Genomic DNA, 16,616 nt, shown 5'->3' on the forward strand with positions numbered 1-16,616 from the left:
TGGAAAATCGCTGGGCCTTTTCCTGAGAGAGTGACAACGTATCCACCACTTGGTCCCATATCTGCTGCATTCTCTTAACCACAGTGTCCACACCTGGGCAAGACAAAGATTCCACTTGACCTGAAGAGAATTGAGGATGAAACCCAAAATTACAGAAAAAGGGTGGCATCAAAGTGGCAGAACTAGCTCTATTGTTCAGTGCGAATTCAGTCAAGGGCAAAAATGAGACCCAATCATCCTGATCAGCAGATATAAAACATCTCAAATAAGACTCCAAGGTCTGGTTTGTTCTCTCAGTTTGTCCTTTGGTCTGGGGATGAAACGCAGAGGAGAAGGACAACTGAATTCCCAGATTGGAACAAAAGGCTCTCCAGAATCTGGAAACAAACTGGACTCCTCTGTCGGCACAATGTTCTCAGGAATCCCATGTAACCGAACCACCTGTTGTAAAAACAAGGGCACCAACTCAGCAGAAGATGGCAACTTTGGGAGTGGTACAAGATGGACCATCTTCGAAAATCTATCACAAATCACCCAGATAACAGTCATTCTCTGAGAGACAGGAAGATCAGAAATAAAATCCATTGAGATATGGGTCCATGGCCTCTTGGGCACCGGCAGGGGCATCAGCAACCCACTAGAATGAGAACAGGGTTTAGACCGAGAACAAGTCCCACAGGACTGTACAAAATTCCTGACGTCACGAGATAAGGCAAGCCACCAAAAGGACCGACTCACCAAATCTCTGGTACCAAAAATACCTGGATGACCAGCCAATGCGGAGCAATGAATTTCAGACATCACTCTCTTTCTCCACTGGTCAGGACCATACAATTTACCCATAGGGCAATTCTCAGGTTTATCCTCCTGAAATTCCTCCAGGGCGCGTCTCAAATCAGGCGAAATGGCAGAAAGAACTACCCCCTCACCTAGGATGGTAGTAGGCTCGGTCACACTAAGAGAATCGGCAAAGAAACTCCTAGAAAGGGCATCTGCCTTAACATTCTTAATGCCTGGAAGAAAAGAGACCACAAAATTAAAACGCGTGAAAAACAAGGCCCACCCAGCCTGTCTAGGACTCAAGCGTTTGGCCAACTCCAGATAAATAAAATTCTTGTGATCGGTGAGGACCACAACTTGATGTCTAGCTCCCTCCAACCAATGTCTCCACTCCTCAAATGCCCACTTCATGGCCAACAATTCCCGATTCCCCACGTTATAGTTGCATTCAGATGGGGAGAACTTTCGAGAAAAGAAGGCACAGGGATTCATCTTAGAAGTCACAGGGTCTTTTTGGGACAAAACAGCTCCTGCACCAATCTCAGAAGCATCTACCTCCACCTGAAATGGAAGTGAGACATCAGGTTGCCGTAAAACTGGAGCTGAAGTAAATCTCTGCTTAAGCTCCTGAAATGCTGAGATAGCCTCAGGAGACCAATTCAGCACATCAGCGCCCTTCTTGGTCAGATCAGTCAGTGGTTTGACAATACCAGAAAAGTTACCTATAAATTTACGATAGAAATTAGCAAAACCCAAAAACTTCTGGAGGGCCTTCAAAGAAGTAGGCTGAACCCAATCATAAATGGCCTGTACCTTGGCTGGGTCCATTTCAATAGTCGATGGAGATAAGATAAATCCCAAAAATGAAATCGTCTGTACACCAAAGAGGCATTTCGATCCCTTAACAAACAGGGAATTCTCCCTCAAAATCCGGAACACAGTACGGACGTGTTCCCAATCACTAGAAAAGATCAAAATATCATCCAGATAGATGATCAAAAACTTATCCCCAAAGTCACGGAAAATATCATTCATAAAGGACTGGAAGAAAGAAGGGGCATTAGTGAGCCCAAAACGCATCACCAGGTACTCAAAATGTCCCTCCGGAGTATTAAACGCCATCTTCCATTCATCCCCGTGCTTGATGCGAATAAGATTATACCTCCCCCTGAGGTCAAGCTTAGTAAACCAGCAGGCACTCTTAACTCTGGAGAATAAATCAGACATCAGAGGTAATGGGTACTGATATTTAACCGTCATCTTGTTAAGGGAACGATAATCAATACACGGTCTTAATGAACCATCTTTCTTGGCCACAAAAAAACCCAGCACCTAAAGGTGACGAGGAAGGTCTAATATGACCCTTCTCCAATGACTCCTTAATATAGGATCGCATAGCATCATGTTCGGGTACTGATAAGTTGAAAAGCCGACCCTTGGGAAATTTACACCCAGGCATCAACTCAATTGCACAGTCATAACTCCTATGAGGAGGCAAAGACGCAGACTTGCTCTCACTAAATACATCAGAAAAATCGGCTAGATAATCGGAAACATCATGAGACTGAGGAGAGGTGGAGAAAACAGGAGCGTCCCTAAGAACACACTGACAACCCCAACTCACCACAGACACAGATTTCCAATCCAAAACTGGATTATGAGTTTGCAACCAAGGAAAACCCAGAACAATAGTATCATGCAAATTATGCAGCACCAAAAATTTACAATTTTCTTGGCGGTCTGGGGCAACCCGCATCGTCACCTGGGTCCAAAACTGAGGTTTATTCTCCGCCAGAGGAGTAGCATCAATACCCCTCAAAGGAATAGGCGTCCGCAGAGGCGTCATGGAAAAACCACAACGTTTAGCAAAGTCCAAATCCATCAGATTCAACGCTGCTCCTGAATCCACAAAAGCCTTCGTTGAAAATGTGGATAAGGAGCAGATCAGAGTAATTGCCAAAAGAAACTTAGGTTGTATACTGCCCACAGCAAATGTGTGTGCAAAACGTTTCTCTCGTTTTGGGCAGAAAGAAATAGTATGAGAGACGTCTCCACAGAAAAAACACAGCTTATTACGCCTTCTAAACTCCTGACGTTGCGTCCTAGACAAAACTCTATCACATTGCATAGGTTCAGACATTTGTCCAAAAGGTGGCAACTCCTCTCATGTAGTTTTGCGTTCACGTAAACGCCGATCAATTTGAATAGCTAATGACAAAGAATCGTCAAGACTAGAGGGAACAGGAAATCCCACAATAGTATCTTTTACGGTTTCTGACAAACCCTTCCGAAAGAGAGCTGCCAAGGCACAATCATTCCAGGTAGTAAGGACCGCCCACTTTCGGAATTTTTGACAGTATAACTCTGCAGAATCCTGACCCTGATTCAATGCCAATAGGGCTTTCTCAGCTTGATCAATAGCATTAGGTTCATCATACAACAACCCCAAGGCTTGAAAAAATGCATCCACATTAGTCAGAATAGGATCTTCAGGTGTCAAAGAAAACGCCCAATCCTGGGGATCGTCGCGCAGCAAAGAGATGACAATTTTAACCTGCTGCGCAGAGCTCCCAATTAATTAGGCTTCAAGGCAAGAAATAATTTACAATTATTCTTAAAATTCAAAAATTTAGACCGATCCCCAAAAAACACATCAGGAGCAGGGATCCTTGGTTCAGCAGCATGTGAATGAGCGAGATAGGCGGAAATTCCCCGCACTTCAGCAGTGAGCTGCTCCACACGATCAGACAATTGCTTCATCTCCATTAAAAAAAATTTTAAAAAAAATCCTCCTATGGCCCCAGAGAAAAAGAGGAAAAATACATATAAAAAAAATTCTGACACCTTTTTTTTTTCTTTTTACAATTCCTTCCTGCTTTTGAGTACCCTAGAATCTGCGGTATGGCTGGTGATTCTGTTATGAATGGGTCACCGAGGAGGAAAAAGCAAAACAAGCTAAGCCACAGAAAACCAGAGTGGTGGGTAACTATGCAGATTGCAGATCCCTGATCTTACCACACAACTAGCAGTAGCCGTTGAGCGTGCCTACGATGAACCTAGACGTCTCGTCACGGCCGGAGGACTACATAAGCCTAAAGCAAGAAAAGGGAAAACTAACTGCCCCAGAGCAGACCCCAAAGGAATAGATAGCCTCCACACATGTATTGACGGTGAAACAAGATGAAGGCACAAACACAGGCAGGAAAATAGGCTGAGCAAATGATGGGGCCCAAACTAACTAGACAGGAAAGGAAAGAGAAGACACTGTCTGCAACCTGCAAAACACCCTACAAAAATAATGTGCAACACTTCTGATAGCAAAATTAACCCTGAAGTCACTAGACTTCTCCCACTATATCAGCACTCTGAAATATTCTGAGACAGAGCAAAAAGAGACAGAACTAGTAAGGGACAAAAAGCCAATTGGCAAAATACTGATAAATAAGAGTGGAAATTCAGCTCAGCCCCCAGCCGGGGCTGGCAGACCACACAAAAACCTGAATAGACCAACAAAATCAAGTGTGAACATTAGCAGAAAAGCTTAGCTTTAGATGACTGGAACAGAGCTGAAAACCAAGAGCTGACAAGCCAGAAGGAATCACCAGCGACTGAATAGGGTGTCGGCTGACTTAAATCCCATCTGAGAATCCTGAGATCCAATCGTCATCCTCATTCTCAGGTGGCAGATCTCCACCGATCAAACCAGCTGCACCACCTCCCGTCACCACCAGAGGGAGTCCAGAAGGGGAACTCACAACTGGTGAACCAGAGAATGAACTCACAACACCTGTGCTTTATATCAGTCCTTATTCAGCATGGATCATGACAGTACCCTCCCCTTAATGAGGTGCCTCTGGACCCTCAAGACCGCTCCCCATCAGGGAACCACCTACAGCGGGGACGCCCACATCCAGAGTTCACCCCTGCAACTACCTGCACCTCAGGTTTATGATAAACGAGCCCGCTGGTATTGGCAACGTATGTTCTGGAGGCAACACCCATCTCCGAAGCTCTGACCTGGGGAACGGGTTGTGTATGTGTATGTTTGGTATGAGCTGGTAACACTCCACAACACACTTCCACTGGATGTTTTTTGGTGGCCACCCATACACACTCGTTCACACACAGGTCCGGACCTGAACGTTTATTGCCACTCGTTCGTTTGTCACCACTTGGAGAACTCTTTCTAGGATTGACAACAGAGGCGTCCCCCTGTGTCACCACACTCACACCCCCCGCACCTCACCAAGGGGTACACCACCCTCCAACCACTTCCACCACGAGGTCTGCACCCCCAAGGGTTGGCCAATGGAGAGGGTTGAGACTTGCCCCTACTCTCCTGCAGCACATCTGCTGCCCTCACCAGAGAGGAAGGGGTCCGTTGAAGAGAGACGGCAGAGACCATAGTCCCTAGGCGGCAGCCCTCACACAACTGCCCCCAGCTGGCTACTTCCCTCACCTGCCAATCTTTTCCCTCCGGTACCCCACCAGCCAAGACCTCTGCTGACATAGTACCTTGGGAGGGCAAAATGGAGGAAATGTATACTCCCTGGTCGCCTCCCTCTAAGCGACCAGGGGAATGCGGCTTCTCAGATGGCACGGATAATTTGGCGCGCAATGGGCAAGCTTTCAGGACATGACCAGTCTGCCCACAGTACAAACATGCAACACCACTCCCCGAACCATAGGCAGCTCTGTACACAAACTAGCTCCTCCTACTTGCATAGGTTCGTCAGGAGACTTGGCATGAACTGGGCAGGCTCTCATAAAATGGCCAGGCTTCCCACTGGAAAAGCATACCTCTCCACCACGACAAGCCGCAGACACCCCCTTTTTGTATTAACAACACCAGGCTGTCTGGGTTTCTTCATCCGCACTGGTGGGTCCTCCTCCCTAGCGAGGACAACAGGGGGCACATTTTGTGTATGTCTCTCCCTAAGGCGTCTATCTACCCGGATGGCAAGGGACATGGCGGCCTCCAGCGACCTGGGGGCGGCGTACTGCACCAGAGTATCCTGCAACTTTGGAGACAGACCCTGCAAAAATTGACTCCTAAGTGCAGCGTCATTCCACTGAGTGTCAGTGGCCCACCTCCTAAACTCTGAGCAGTACTCCTCAGCAACCCGGGCTCCCTGTTTACACCTACGGAGTCAGGATTCCTCCAGGGAGACGCCATCAGGATCCCCATACACTAGCGCCAAAGCCACAAAAAACACCCACGGACTTTAATGATGGTGAATCGTCTCTCAGGGAGAAGGCCCAGGATTGGGGATCCCCCTTAAGAAGGGATATAATGATTCCCACCCCTTGCTCTTCACTCCCTGATGAACGAGGGCGCAGCTTGAAATATAATTTGCAGGCTTGCTGAAATACCAAGAATTGATCTCTCCCTCCAGAAAACCTGTCAGGGAGAGATATCTTGGGCATTTTAAACCCTCAGGCAATTCACAGAAATGTATAAAATGGAAATGGAAAACTACAATTTTTTCCACTAAAACGTTGCTTTAGCCCCAAGTTTTCAACTTTCACAAGGGATAATAGGAGGAGAAAATGAACCATTCAATTTGTTGTGCTTCTTCTACTGAGTAATCCAATACCCCATATATGGTCGGAAGCTACATTTCAGTAACAGTGCAAAGCTTAGAAGGGAAAGAGCACTATATTGAAGAGCAGATTTTGCTGGAATGGATTGTGTGCGATGTCACATTGATAGAGACCCTGAGGTGCCAGAACAGCAGTGAGCATACTGACACCACATGTGCCACACAGAATTTTAAACCATTGGGCGTTGAAGAGATAATAAATACATTGTTACCACTAACATCTTGATTTAGCCCAAATTTCTTCATTTTTATAAGGGATAATAGGAAATATGGCCCTCACCGTTTGTTGTGCAATTTCTCCTGAGTGCGTCAATACTCTACAAGAAATCGAGAACTATTTTTTTTAGGCACAGTGCAAAGCTCATAAGAGAAGAAGCGCCATATTATAGTAGAGATTTTACTGTTATGGTTTGTGGGTGGTAAGACTCCCTGGAACAGTCCCTTAGGTGCCAGAACAGCAGAACCCCCATACATGACCCCATTTTACAAACTATACCTCTTGATGAATTCACGTAAGGGTGCAGTGAACATATTGACACCACGGGCAGGGTCGGCATTAGAGGCAGGCAAACTAGGCATCTGCCTAGAGCCCCCACTACTCCAGGGGCGACCAGCCAGTGGTGTGCAGGTGCTATGAGTCAGGGGGGCCCGGTGCTAGCAACCCCCTCCTCGACATCACGCATTTAGCTGTATCGGTATCATAGATTCCACTTTTTGTTCGGTGTTATGATGCAAAATCATAATTTTTTGCCTCTTTTTTATTTATTTTTTACAGTGTTCACTGAAGTGATGTGAAAGTTTTATAGGTCAGGTCGTTTGGGACGTGGTGATACCAAATTTGTGTACTTTTTTGCTTATTTTCTTCTTTTTACATAAGAAATACTTATTCATGGGTAAAAAAAATGGTATTATTATTTTGTGATTTTTTAAAAATATTTTTTATTTTTTTATTTTTTTTTTACTTTCTTAATTGGTCCCTCTATGGAACTTTATCTTTTAACACTCTGATTGTCGGTATAATGCAATGCAATGCTTTATACCTGCCAGTGCTGCAATGACAAAAGTCTTGTTCTAACAAGCTTTCTGTAACCTAGTGATCTCGAAGTCATCATGGTGACCTCGGGTCACCATAGTAACAACCGAGCCCTTGCGATGCCATTGCAGGGACACCGATCGGATGGAAGAGAAAGTTCCCTCCATCTCCCAGCCTCCTAAATGTTGTGATCAATATCGATCAATGTCATGTAAGCTAAACTCCTGGTGGAGTTCATGCATGCAAAGCTCCTGTGCCCGCACGATCGCCAGGATGTATCCATATGTCCAAGATCAGGAACCCCTTGCAACCAAGATTTACAGATACGTCCAAGGTTGTGAAGGGGCTAATAAAACAAAAATAAAAGGCATTAAAAACCTTGAAGGCCTAGAAAACAGAAATAGCATTTCAGGATTATAAAGATCCCAATAAGAAATGTAAAAAAGAAATCAAGCTAGCAAAGTTATCTACAGAAAAACAAATCATCAGCAACAGTAAAATAAATCCCCAAATTTTTATAAATACATCAATGTCAAAAAGAAAAAAAACGAATGGCATTAAAAGTTGATAATAAGATAATTATAGAGGACAAAGAAAAGTCTGAGATATTAAACAGGCACTTTTCATCCATATTCGCCAATGAACTGACTGCTACAGGAATCATTCAACAAGGCTAAAATCACAGTTCACCATCTTATATAACTAATATAACACAAGAAGGAGTACGCCTAAATATTGACAAAAATCGCAAGCCAGATAGCATTCATCCATGGATATTGAGGGAATTGAGCTTAATAATTGACAGACTGTTGTATCTTATATTTTTAGACTCTCTTCTGACAGGGGTGGTGCCACAGGATTGGAGCATGGCTCACGTGGTATCGATATTTAAGAAAGGTAAGAATGTGGATCCAGGCAACTACGGTCCGGTAAGCCTGACAGCAGTAGTGTGCAAAATTTTTGAGGGCATTATAAGAGATGACCTGCAGAGATATATTGCAGATAATAATATAAAAACTGACAACCAGAATGGATTAGTGAAAAATAGGTTGTGTCTAACCAAGATGTTGGTTCTATGTTCTATTAGGAGGTAAGCGCAAATCTGGATGTTGGTAATGCAGCTGATGTGATTTATCTGGACTTAACAAAGCCATTTGATATTGTACCACATAACTGTCATATACTGAAGCTACAGAGGCAGGGACTGGGGAAAACTATATGCAGAGGGGTAAGGCTAGTTTCACACTAGCGTTTATTCGACGCAGCGCACGGCGCCGCTAAGCCCCGCCCCCTGCCGACTCCCTGCCCGCCCCATCCTGTCATCGCCGCCTACTATCGCACATGGACGCTTGCGATCTGCGCACCCTATCTTTAGCATAGGGTGCGCAGATCATGCGCTGGCCGTGCGCTAGTAGGATTTTAGCGTGCGCTGCGCACTTTTGAAGGTGCGCCCGTGCGCGCCGAACACAGCATGTTGCATTTCGGCGCGCACAGCGCACCTTCAAAAGTGCGCAGCGCACACCACAATCCTACTAGCGCACGGCTAGCGCACGATCTGCGCACCCTATGCTAAAGATATTGTGCGCAGATCGCAAGCGTCCATGGGCGATAGTAGGCGGCGATGACCGGATGGGGCGGGCAGGGAGCCGGCAGGGGGTGGGGCTTAGCGGCGCCGTGCGCTGCGTCGAATAAATGCTAGTGTGAAACTAGCCTAAGGAATTGGCTAAATGACAGGAAACAAAGAGTTGTCATAAATGGTACGTTCACTAAAAGGGATATAGTCAGCAGTGGTGTACCGCAGGGATCTGTGCTAGGACCAAGTCTTTTTAAACACTTTATTAGTGACCTTGTGGATGGGATTAAGATCAGTCTTTGCTGATGACACTAAGCAATGTAGAATAATAAACCTTGACATTAAAATATTGTAAAATGATCTGTATAAGATGTCTGAATGGGCAAACACTTGGCAGATGAGGTTTAATGTAGATAAATGTATAGTAATTCATTTGGGATGTAGTAATCCTATTGCTACATGTACATGAAATGGGAGGATACTCGGGACTACAGAACAGGAGAAGAACTTTTGTGTTCTGGTTTCAAGTAAGCTGAGCAGCAGTACTCAATGTCAAGCAGCAGCCGCAAAAGCAAGCAAGATTTTAAGGTGTATAGAAAGAGAGATAAATTGAAAAACTGTCATCTCAACATATTGTTTCCCCTCTATAAATCACATATAAGGCCACATCTAGAATATGGGATACAGTTTTGGGCTCCACATTTTAAAAAGGATATTCAGACATTAGAGCCAATTCAAATCCAGATTCCTTCCCAAGACCTTACAAAGGACCGGGGGGGTACTCATTATGGGTGATTCTGGCAGCTAAATACGAAGGGATTCTTTACAATTAAAGCAGTCAGTCTGTGGAATGCCCTACCACAAGAAGTAGTAATGGCAGACACTATAACAGCTGTTAAAAAAAGTCTGGATTATATCCTCAGTATAAATAGCATTATGGGTTATATATAATTTAGTGAAAAAAATAAATACTTGGCAGAGAAAGGTTGACCTTGATGGACTGATGGACCTGTCTTTTTTCAACCTATGTAACTACTGTATGTAAAAAAAAGAACAAACAAGTAATGTCAAAACAATGGGAAATGTCACTTCTACTTCAAATTACTGGCTATTTTATTAAAGATCTTCATTATTTACTATAGAAGATTAAATTGGAGGATATATTTGATGAAATGTCTTACCAGTTCTTCCAAAGTAGCTATGCCCTTATTTCTGAGACGGAGAGTTTCTTTTCCACTGGTCATCTTAACCTCACTGGCACATTTATTAGATTTACCTCTTTGCCCAATCATATCTAGGAAAATACAACGCAAAAGTTCAACCAGCAGCAAAACCGTATTTTAAGATATAACATCATAACCTTTTTATTACATTATCAAATCTACATTTTAAATTAACATTTAATATTAATATTTAAACAGCATGAGAAGAGATTGTCACATTACGTAGCTTGGTTTCTAAGCCCCAATTTACTTTTTCAGATCTACTGTAGAAGATATGTGAATAGGAGATTGCTGTGTTTAATTTAACTGCATGTTTCGATATTACAATATAGGAAATTATATAGGCCATTACCCAAATATGACACTCATAAATTAGTGTAGATGCTATCTTGAATGTAAATATTTCTTTATAAGACAGAGCCAGGATGAGGGGAAGGCAGGGTAGGCGCCTCTGCCTAGGGCGCAATCTCATAACAGGTCATGCGGGTCGTGGCCACTGAACTTCTCAATTAGAATGATGGATGCGTTCATTGGCCAGTGTTCATGTCCTTCTGCTTATGAGAGGAAGAACTACAGATGGTCATCACCTACCAAGCTGAGCTGTAGGATAAGTAGTACAGTATCCTCCATGTTTGCTGGTCCTGATGAAAGTGGCTCCTGTCTTGTCGGCAGTCCTGGCAAAGGAGAGGACAGGGAGTTGTCTGCTGAGACACTGCTGCGGTGAGCAGTAAAAGCAGAGCAAACTGCAGCTCATGTAGTATAGCATCTCAGCTCCCTCCAGCATGAAGCAGTATCATTGTGTGCATGTAAGGCATGTGTAGTGCGTGCAGGGCCGGTTTTAGACTAATTGGGGCCCTAAGCAAAATTCAAAGTGGGGCCCCCATGTCCATATAAAACCCATACATATTACACCGATATCGGTGTCACCAGTGCTTTCAATCAGTGTGTCGTCAATGTGCCATCCGTGTTTTTCCAGTATGGATAATGGAAATGAAATTACAAAGCTTCTTAAATACTTTCCATGTTAAACACGGATGGCACACAGACAGCACACAAACGTCGTGTTTACATGGACCCATAGACTTGTATTGGCCCTTGTCATCTGTGCTGCTGGGAAAACACGGACATCAGTGCAGCACCATAGGTCAAATAGGGGACACGTGGCATCTGTGAGAAACATGATAGGTCGTGTGAAGGGGGCTGTACAGTCACATAATAGAAAACATTAGCAGAATTGCCATCTTTTTCTACATTCTACCTCACAAACAGCAGAATAAAAAGCGATTAAAGTCCTACATGTCCCCCCAACTACTCTGCTAAATCCCCTCTGGCTCCGTGATGATGGTTCGGGGTCCCTGATGGTTATTATTCACTTTGCAGCTACAATATAAGGTGAAGCCACAAAACCCCTGCAGTCTAGTGCTAAAGGCCCCGTGACATTTAGCGATGCACCAGCGATCCCGACAACGATACGACCCGGTCAGGATCGCTGGTGCATCGCTAAATGGTTGCTAGTGAGCTGCCAAATAGGCAGATCTCACTAGCGATGCAGCAGCGGTCGGCGGTCGATACTTACCTGTCACACGCAGCGAGGCTGACGTCTTCCGCCTGCGTCCATGGAGTCACTCGTTGGCACCAGCAGGAAGCCAACGATGAGAAATGGACCAGGCCAATCTCGCGCGATCAGCGATAACCAGCAGGGAGCCGGGTCGCAGGTACATGTCACATGTAGCGAGATCACTACCGATATCGCTGTTGCGTCACAAAATCGGTGACGCTTTAGCGATATCGCTAGCGATCTCGCTATGTGTGAAGGGAGCTTAAGACTAACGGAGACCCCCCGAAGCCACAAGAATACTGCAGCCCAGTGCTAAGACTTGCAGAAACCCCCGGAGCCACAAGACCATTGCAGCCCAGTGCTAAGACTGGCTGAAACCCCCGGAGCCACAAGACCATAGACCATTGTAGCCCAGTGCTAAGACTGGCAGAGACCCCCGGAGCCACAAGACCCCTGCAGCCCAAGACCCCTGCAGCCCAGTGCTGAGACTGATGGAGTCCCCCGGAGCATCAGTGCTGGAGCCGCAGGGGATTAATCATTTCATGCTAATTATTTTTACATGATCAGAAAACCCCTGTACACTCCCTGACAGAAGTTATGTTGCTTATCCATGTTATGTAAATGAAAGCTTATAACTTGACGTTAAATTCTTCCATTGGTTGCATAAATTATTCTTTTGAAAGCTGAAACCCTCCGAAATGTGGTTTAGGTTAAGAAAATAAATTGGCATCAATGCAGAAATATTGATCATTTAATGGACACAGAATGGTCAGATTTTGGCAAGACAAATGTTTTGTCGGCCACAAAACGTAATGTGATATTCATACAAATAATTAACTTAAAATACAAATATATGTTGCATAACATTGGTCAATGAAGTTGTGGTGCTATTAGAGTTATATTTAATATTTTTGTGACTTCCATGAGCTTGAAGGACTGCATCCATGCGGTTCAATAATGATTCATACAATTTATTAATGAAGTCATCAGGAATAGCAAAGAATGCAGTCTTACATGCCTCCCAGAGTTCATCTAGATTCTTTGATTTTGTCTTCCAAGCTTCCTCTTTCATCCTACCCCAAGCATGCTTAATGATGTTCATGTCTGGTGACTGGGCTGGCCAGTCCTTGAGCACCTTGATCTTTTTTGCCTGGAGGAACTTTGTTGTAGAGATGGATGTCTGTGGTGTAATTCTATTGAAGATTCATCAGAGAAATCCACCTTATGCCACTTTTCCAGCGTCCATCTGTTTAGCAGGCTTTAGGACTTTGCAAATGCCACACGCTTTTTTATTTGCCTTTTGTTTAGTGCTGGCTTCTGGGCACTGATTCGACCATGGAGGCCATTTTGAGACAGAATCCTACAAACTGTCCTAGTTGACACAGGGACTTGAGGTGACCAGGCCTGTTGGAGCTCAGCTGCAGTGGAAGAGGGGCTTGCTTTGGATTTTCTAACCAACAAATATTTCTCCTGAGCAGTTGTCTTGCAGGGTCTGCCGGACCTGGGCTTGTCAAATACATCTCCAGTCTCTTCGAATCTTTTTTAATTCTTTGTACTTGATGCTGAGACAGATTAAAGGTGCCAGCCACCTCTGCAGTGGATCTGGTCTTCAGCCTCTTGATAATCCAGGCTTTGGTTGCAGAGTGGATTTTTGGCATGTTGTCAGAGCTCAAGTTGCAGCTCAAGTGAAGGTCTGGGGTGCAGGGTTTCTTTTTATACACTCACTAATTAACCAATCATTTACTGAGCACATGTGAGGATGTAAACTAGGATTGGGTGTATTATATGACCAGGTGACAAAACTTTTGTCTTGCCAAAATCTGACCATTCTGTGTCCATTAAATGATCAATATTTCTGCATTGATGGCAATTTATTTTCTTAACCTAAACCATATTTCGGAAGGTTTCAGCTTTCAAAAGAATAATTTATATAATTAATGGATGAATTTAAGGTCAGTTTATACAGGAAAGATGTATATCTTTGTACCGTGTTAGCCAGTAGATAGAAAAATATTCAGGATTGAGAGTCCTCAGTAGTTGATACCTTTTAATGGCTAACTGAAAAGATGGTAATACATTGCAAGCTTTCGAGACTACTCAGGTCTCTTCATCAGGCTAGACTAATACAAAATCTGAAGTCACATATTTATGCACAATACAGCCTAGAAAAAATGCAATAGATAAGACAAGTGACGTGAAGCAGAACTATCAATATGGGAGAGGGAGAAACATAAATATAAACATTGGACCAGTTCATAGATAAGGAGTCTGGATGTTTTATGGTCCTCTGATTGGGGTCTAGTTCTGTGTTGCCCTGCAAGGTTTTAAAAGGAAATTCCTTAATTGATGTAAAAAGACATAAATCCATGCGACACATTCATTCCAGCACTGAGAGTGTCAAAGTTCGTCATAAATTTGTACTCCCAAACTCGTCTCTCTATCTGAGATGTGAAGTTACCTTTCAATACCAGTAATTTCATATCCATGCTGCTGTGATCAGGGATACAGAAATGTTTTGCCACAGGTAGATCCATTCTTTTTTCTCTTATTGTGTGACGATGAGCATTCATCCTTGTTCTAAGCTTTTGCCCTGTCTCCCCCACATACAGACCCCCAGTTGGACATTTAGTACAAATAATTAAGTACACCACATTAGATGTAATGCAGGTGAAAGTACCTGGGATCTTGTAGTCCTGATGTGAGTTGGGGATCTTTATCTTGTCCGTGGTCATTATAAATGGACAGGTTTTACATTTTTTCTGGTTGCAAGGAAAGGTTCCTGCAGCTGTTGGAGAGGACAGGGAGCTTCTGACAATGATGCTTCTTAAATTTGGGGGCTGCCTAAAACACAGCAGTGGGGGGTCTGGAAAAATTGATTTTAATCGGGCATCTTTTTGTAGTAAAGGTTGTAATTTCCGTGCAGCTCCCCTTAGCACCTCCAGATTTGGGTTGTAGGTGACTACTAGAGGCACTCGGTTATTTTCTTCTTTAGCTTTGTAATGTAGCAGGTGATTCCTTGACAATCTGGTGGCTCTTGTAATTTGGTTTTCAATTGTTCTTGGATGGTAACCCTGATTCAAAAAGGTTTTTTTGAGGCGACCAAGGTGTTTGTCTCTATCCATGGGGTTGGAACATATACGATTGTATCTTACCATCTTACCATCTTACCATCCAAGAACAATTGAAAACCAAATTACAAGAGCCACCAGATTGTCAAGGAATCACCTGCTACATTACAAAGCTAAAGAAGAAAATAACCGAGTGCCTCTAGTAGTCACCTACAACCCAAATCTGGAGGTGCTAAGGGGAGCTGCACGGAAATTACAACCTTTACTACAAAAAGATGCCCGATTAAAATCAATTTTTCCAGACCCCCCACTGCTGTGTTTTAGGCAGCCCCCAAATTTAAGAAGCATCATTGTCAGAAGCTCCCTGTCCTCTCCAACAGCTGCAGGAACCTTTCCTTGCAACCAGAAAAAATGTAAAACCTGTCCATTTATAATGACCACGGACAAGATAAAGATCCCCAACTCACATCAGGACTACAAGATCCCAGGTACTTTCACCTGCATTACATCTAATGTGGTGTACTTAATTATTTGTACTAAATGTCCAACTGGGGGTCTGTATGTGGGGGAGACAGGGCAAAAGCTTAGAACAAGGATGAATGCTCATCGTCACACAATAAGAGAAAAAAGAATGGATCTACCTGTGGCAAAACATTTCTGTATCCCTGATCACAGCAGCATGGATATGAAATTACTGGTATTGAAAGGTAACTTCACATCTCAGATAGAGAGACGAGTTTGGGAGTACAAATTTATGACGAACTTTGACACTCTCAGTGCTGGAATGAATGTGTCGCATGGATTTATGTCTTTTTACATCAATTAAGGAATTTCCTTTTAAAACCTTGCAGGGCAACACAGAACTAGACCCCAATCAGAGGACCATAAAACATCCAGACTCCTTATCTATGAACTGGTCCAATGTTTATATTTATGTTTCTCCCTCTCCCATATTGATAGTTCTGCTTCACGTCACTTGTCTTATCTATTGCATTTTTTCTAGGCTGTATTGTGCATAAATATGTGACTTCAGATTTTGTATTAGTCTAGCCTGATGAAGAGACCTGAGTAGTCTCGAAAGCTTGCAATGTATTACCATCTTTTCAGTTAGCCATTAAAAGGTATCAACTACTGAGGACTCTCAATCCTGAATATTTTTCAGGTCAGTTTATAAGCTTTTATTTACACAACATGGATAAGCAACATAACTTCTGTCAGGGAGTGTAGTGTCTGTTCACATGCACCATTTTTGCTGTGGATTGATCTACAGTGTTGTCAGGAAATATTCAGCATTTTTGCAGCCTTTTTTACTTGCATTTTTGTGTCCCATTCATTTGAATAGGGAAAAAAACGCTGCAGAAATGCTGAAAAACGACAGCAACAGATTTATAAAAATTTTAAAAAATGTCTTCTGGCCGCTGTCCGTGTCTGGCTGGTGTCCGAGTCTGGCTGCTTCACTGAGACAGCGCGGAGTAGTATCGTAGACTGCACTATTCCACACAATAGCCCTTCTGCACTGCGTCCAGATGCTCTGCCTGAATCCCTCTAAAATAGGATTCACGTAAATCCCCAACGGGGCCACAGACTGCACTGACACCAGCAGAGTTCAAATGAATTAGTTTTTTTTTCTGAAATTGACCGATTTATTTTCTTAGGCCAAGTGCACACGATCAGGAATTGGCAGCGCTTTGGACGCAACACATGTCTGCTGCCGGCTATTGAACGCAGGTGACTTCACATGTGATCACTGAATCATGCGGATTCACTGCGTCCAATAC

The 16,616-nt window shown here is 43.7% G+C and overlaps 1 protein-coding gene across 1 annotated transcript in view; it reads right to left on the reverse strand.

Moving 5' to 3' along the window:
- GIPC3 (GIPC PDZ domain containing family member 3) overlaps positions 1-16,616 on the reverse strand; it is a 181,079-nt gene that overhangs the window by 73,258 nt on the left and 91,205 nt on the right. Inside the window, exon 4 of the mRNA XM_073546296.1 lies at positions 10,171-10,283. Within this exon, the coding sequence (XP_073402397.1) occupies positions 10,171-10,283 (113 nt within the window). The remainder of the gene's footprint in view (positions 1-10,170; positions 10,284-16,616) is intronic.

This window comes from Dendrobates tinctorius, unplaced genomic scaffold, assembly GCF_039654945.1.
Source record: "Dendrobates tinctorius isolate UK_male_01 unplaced genomic scaffold, ASM3965494v1 ptg000011l, whole genome shotgun sequence".
Taxonomy (NCBI): domain Eukaryota; kingdom Metazoa; phylum Chordata; class Amphibia; order Anura; family Dendrobatidae; genus Dendrobates; species Dendrobates tinctorius.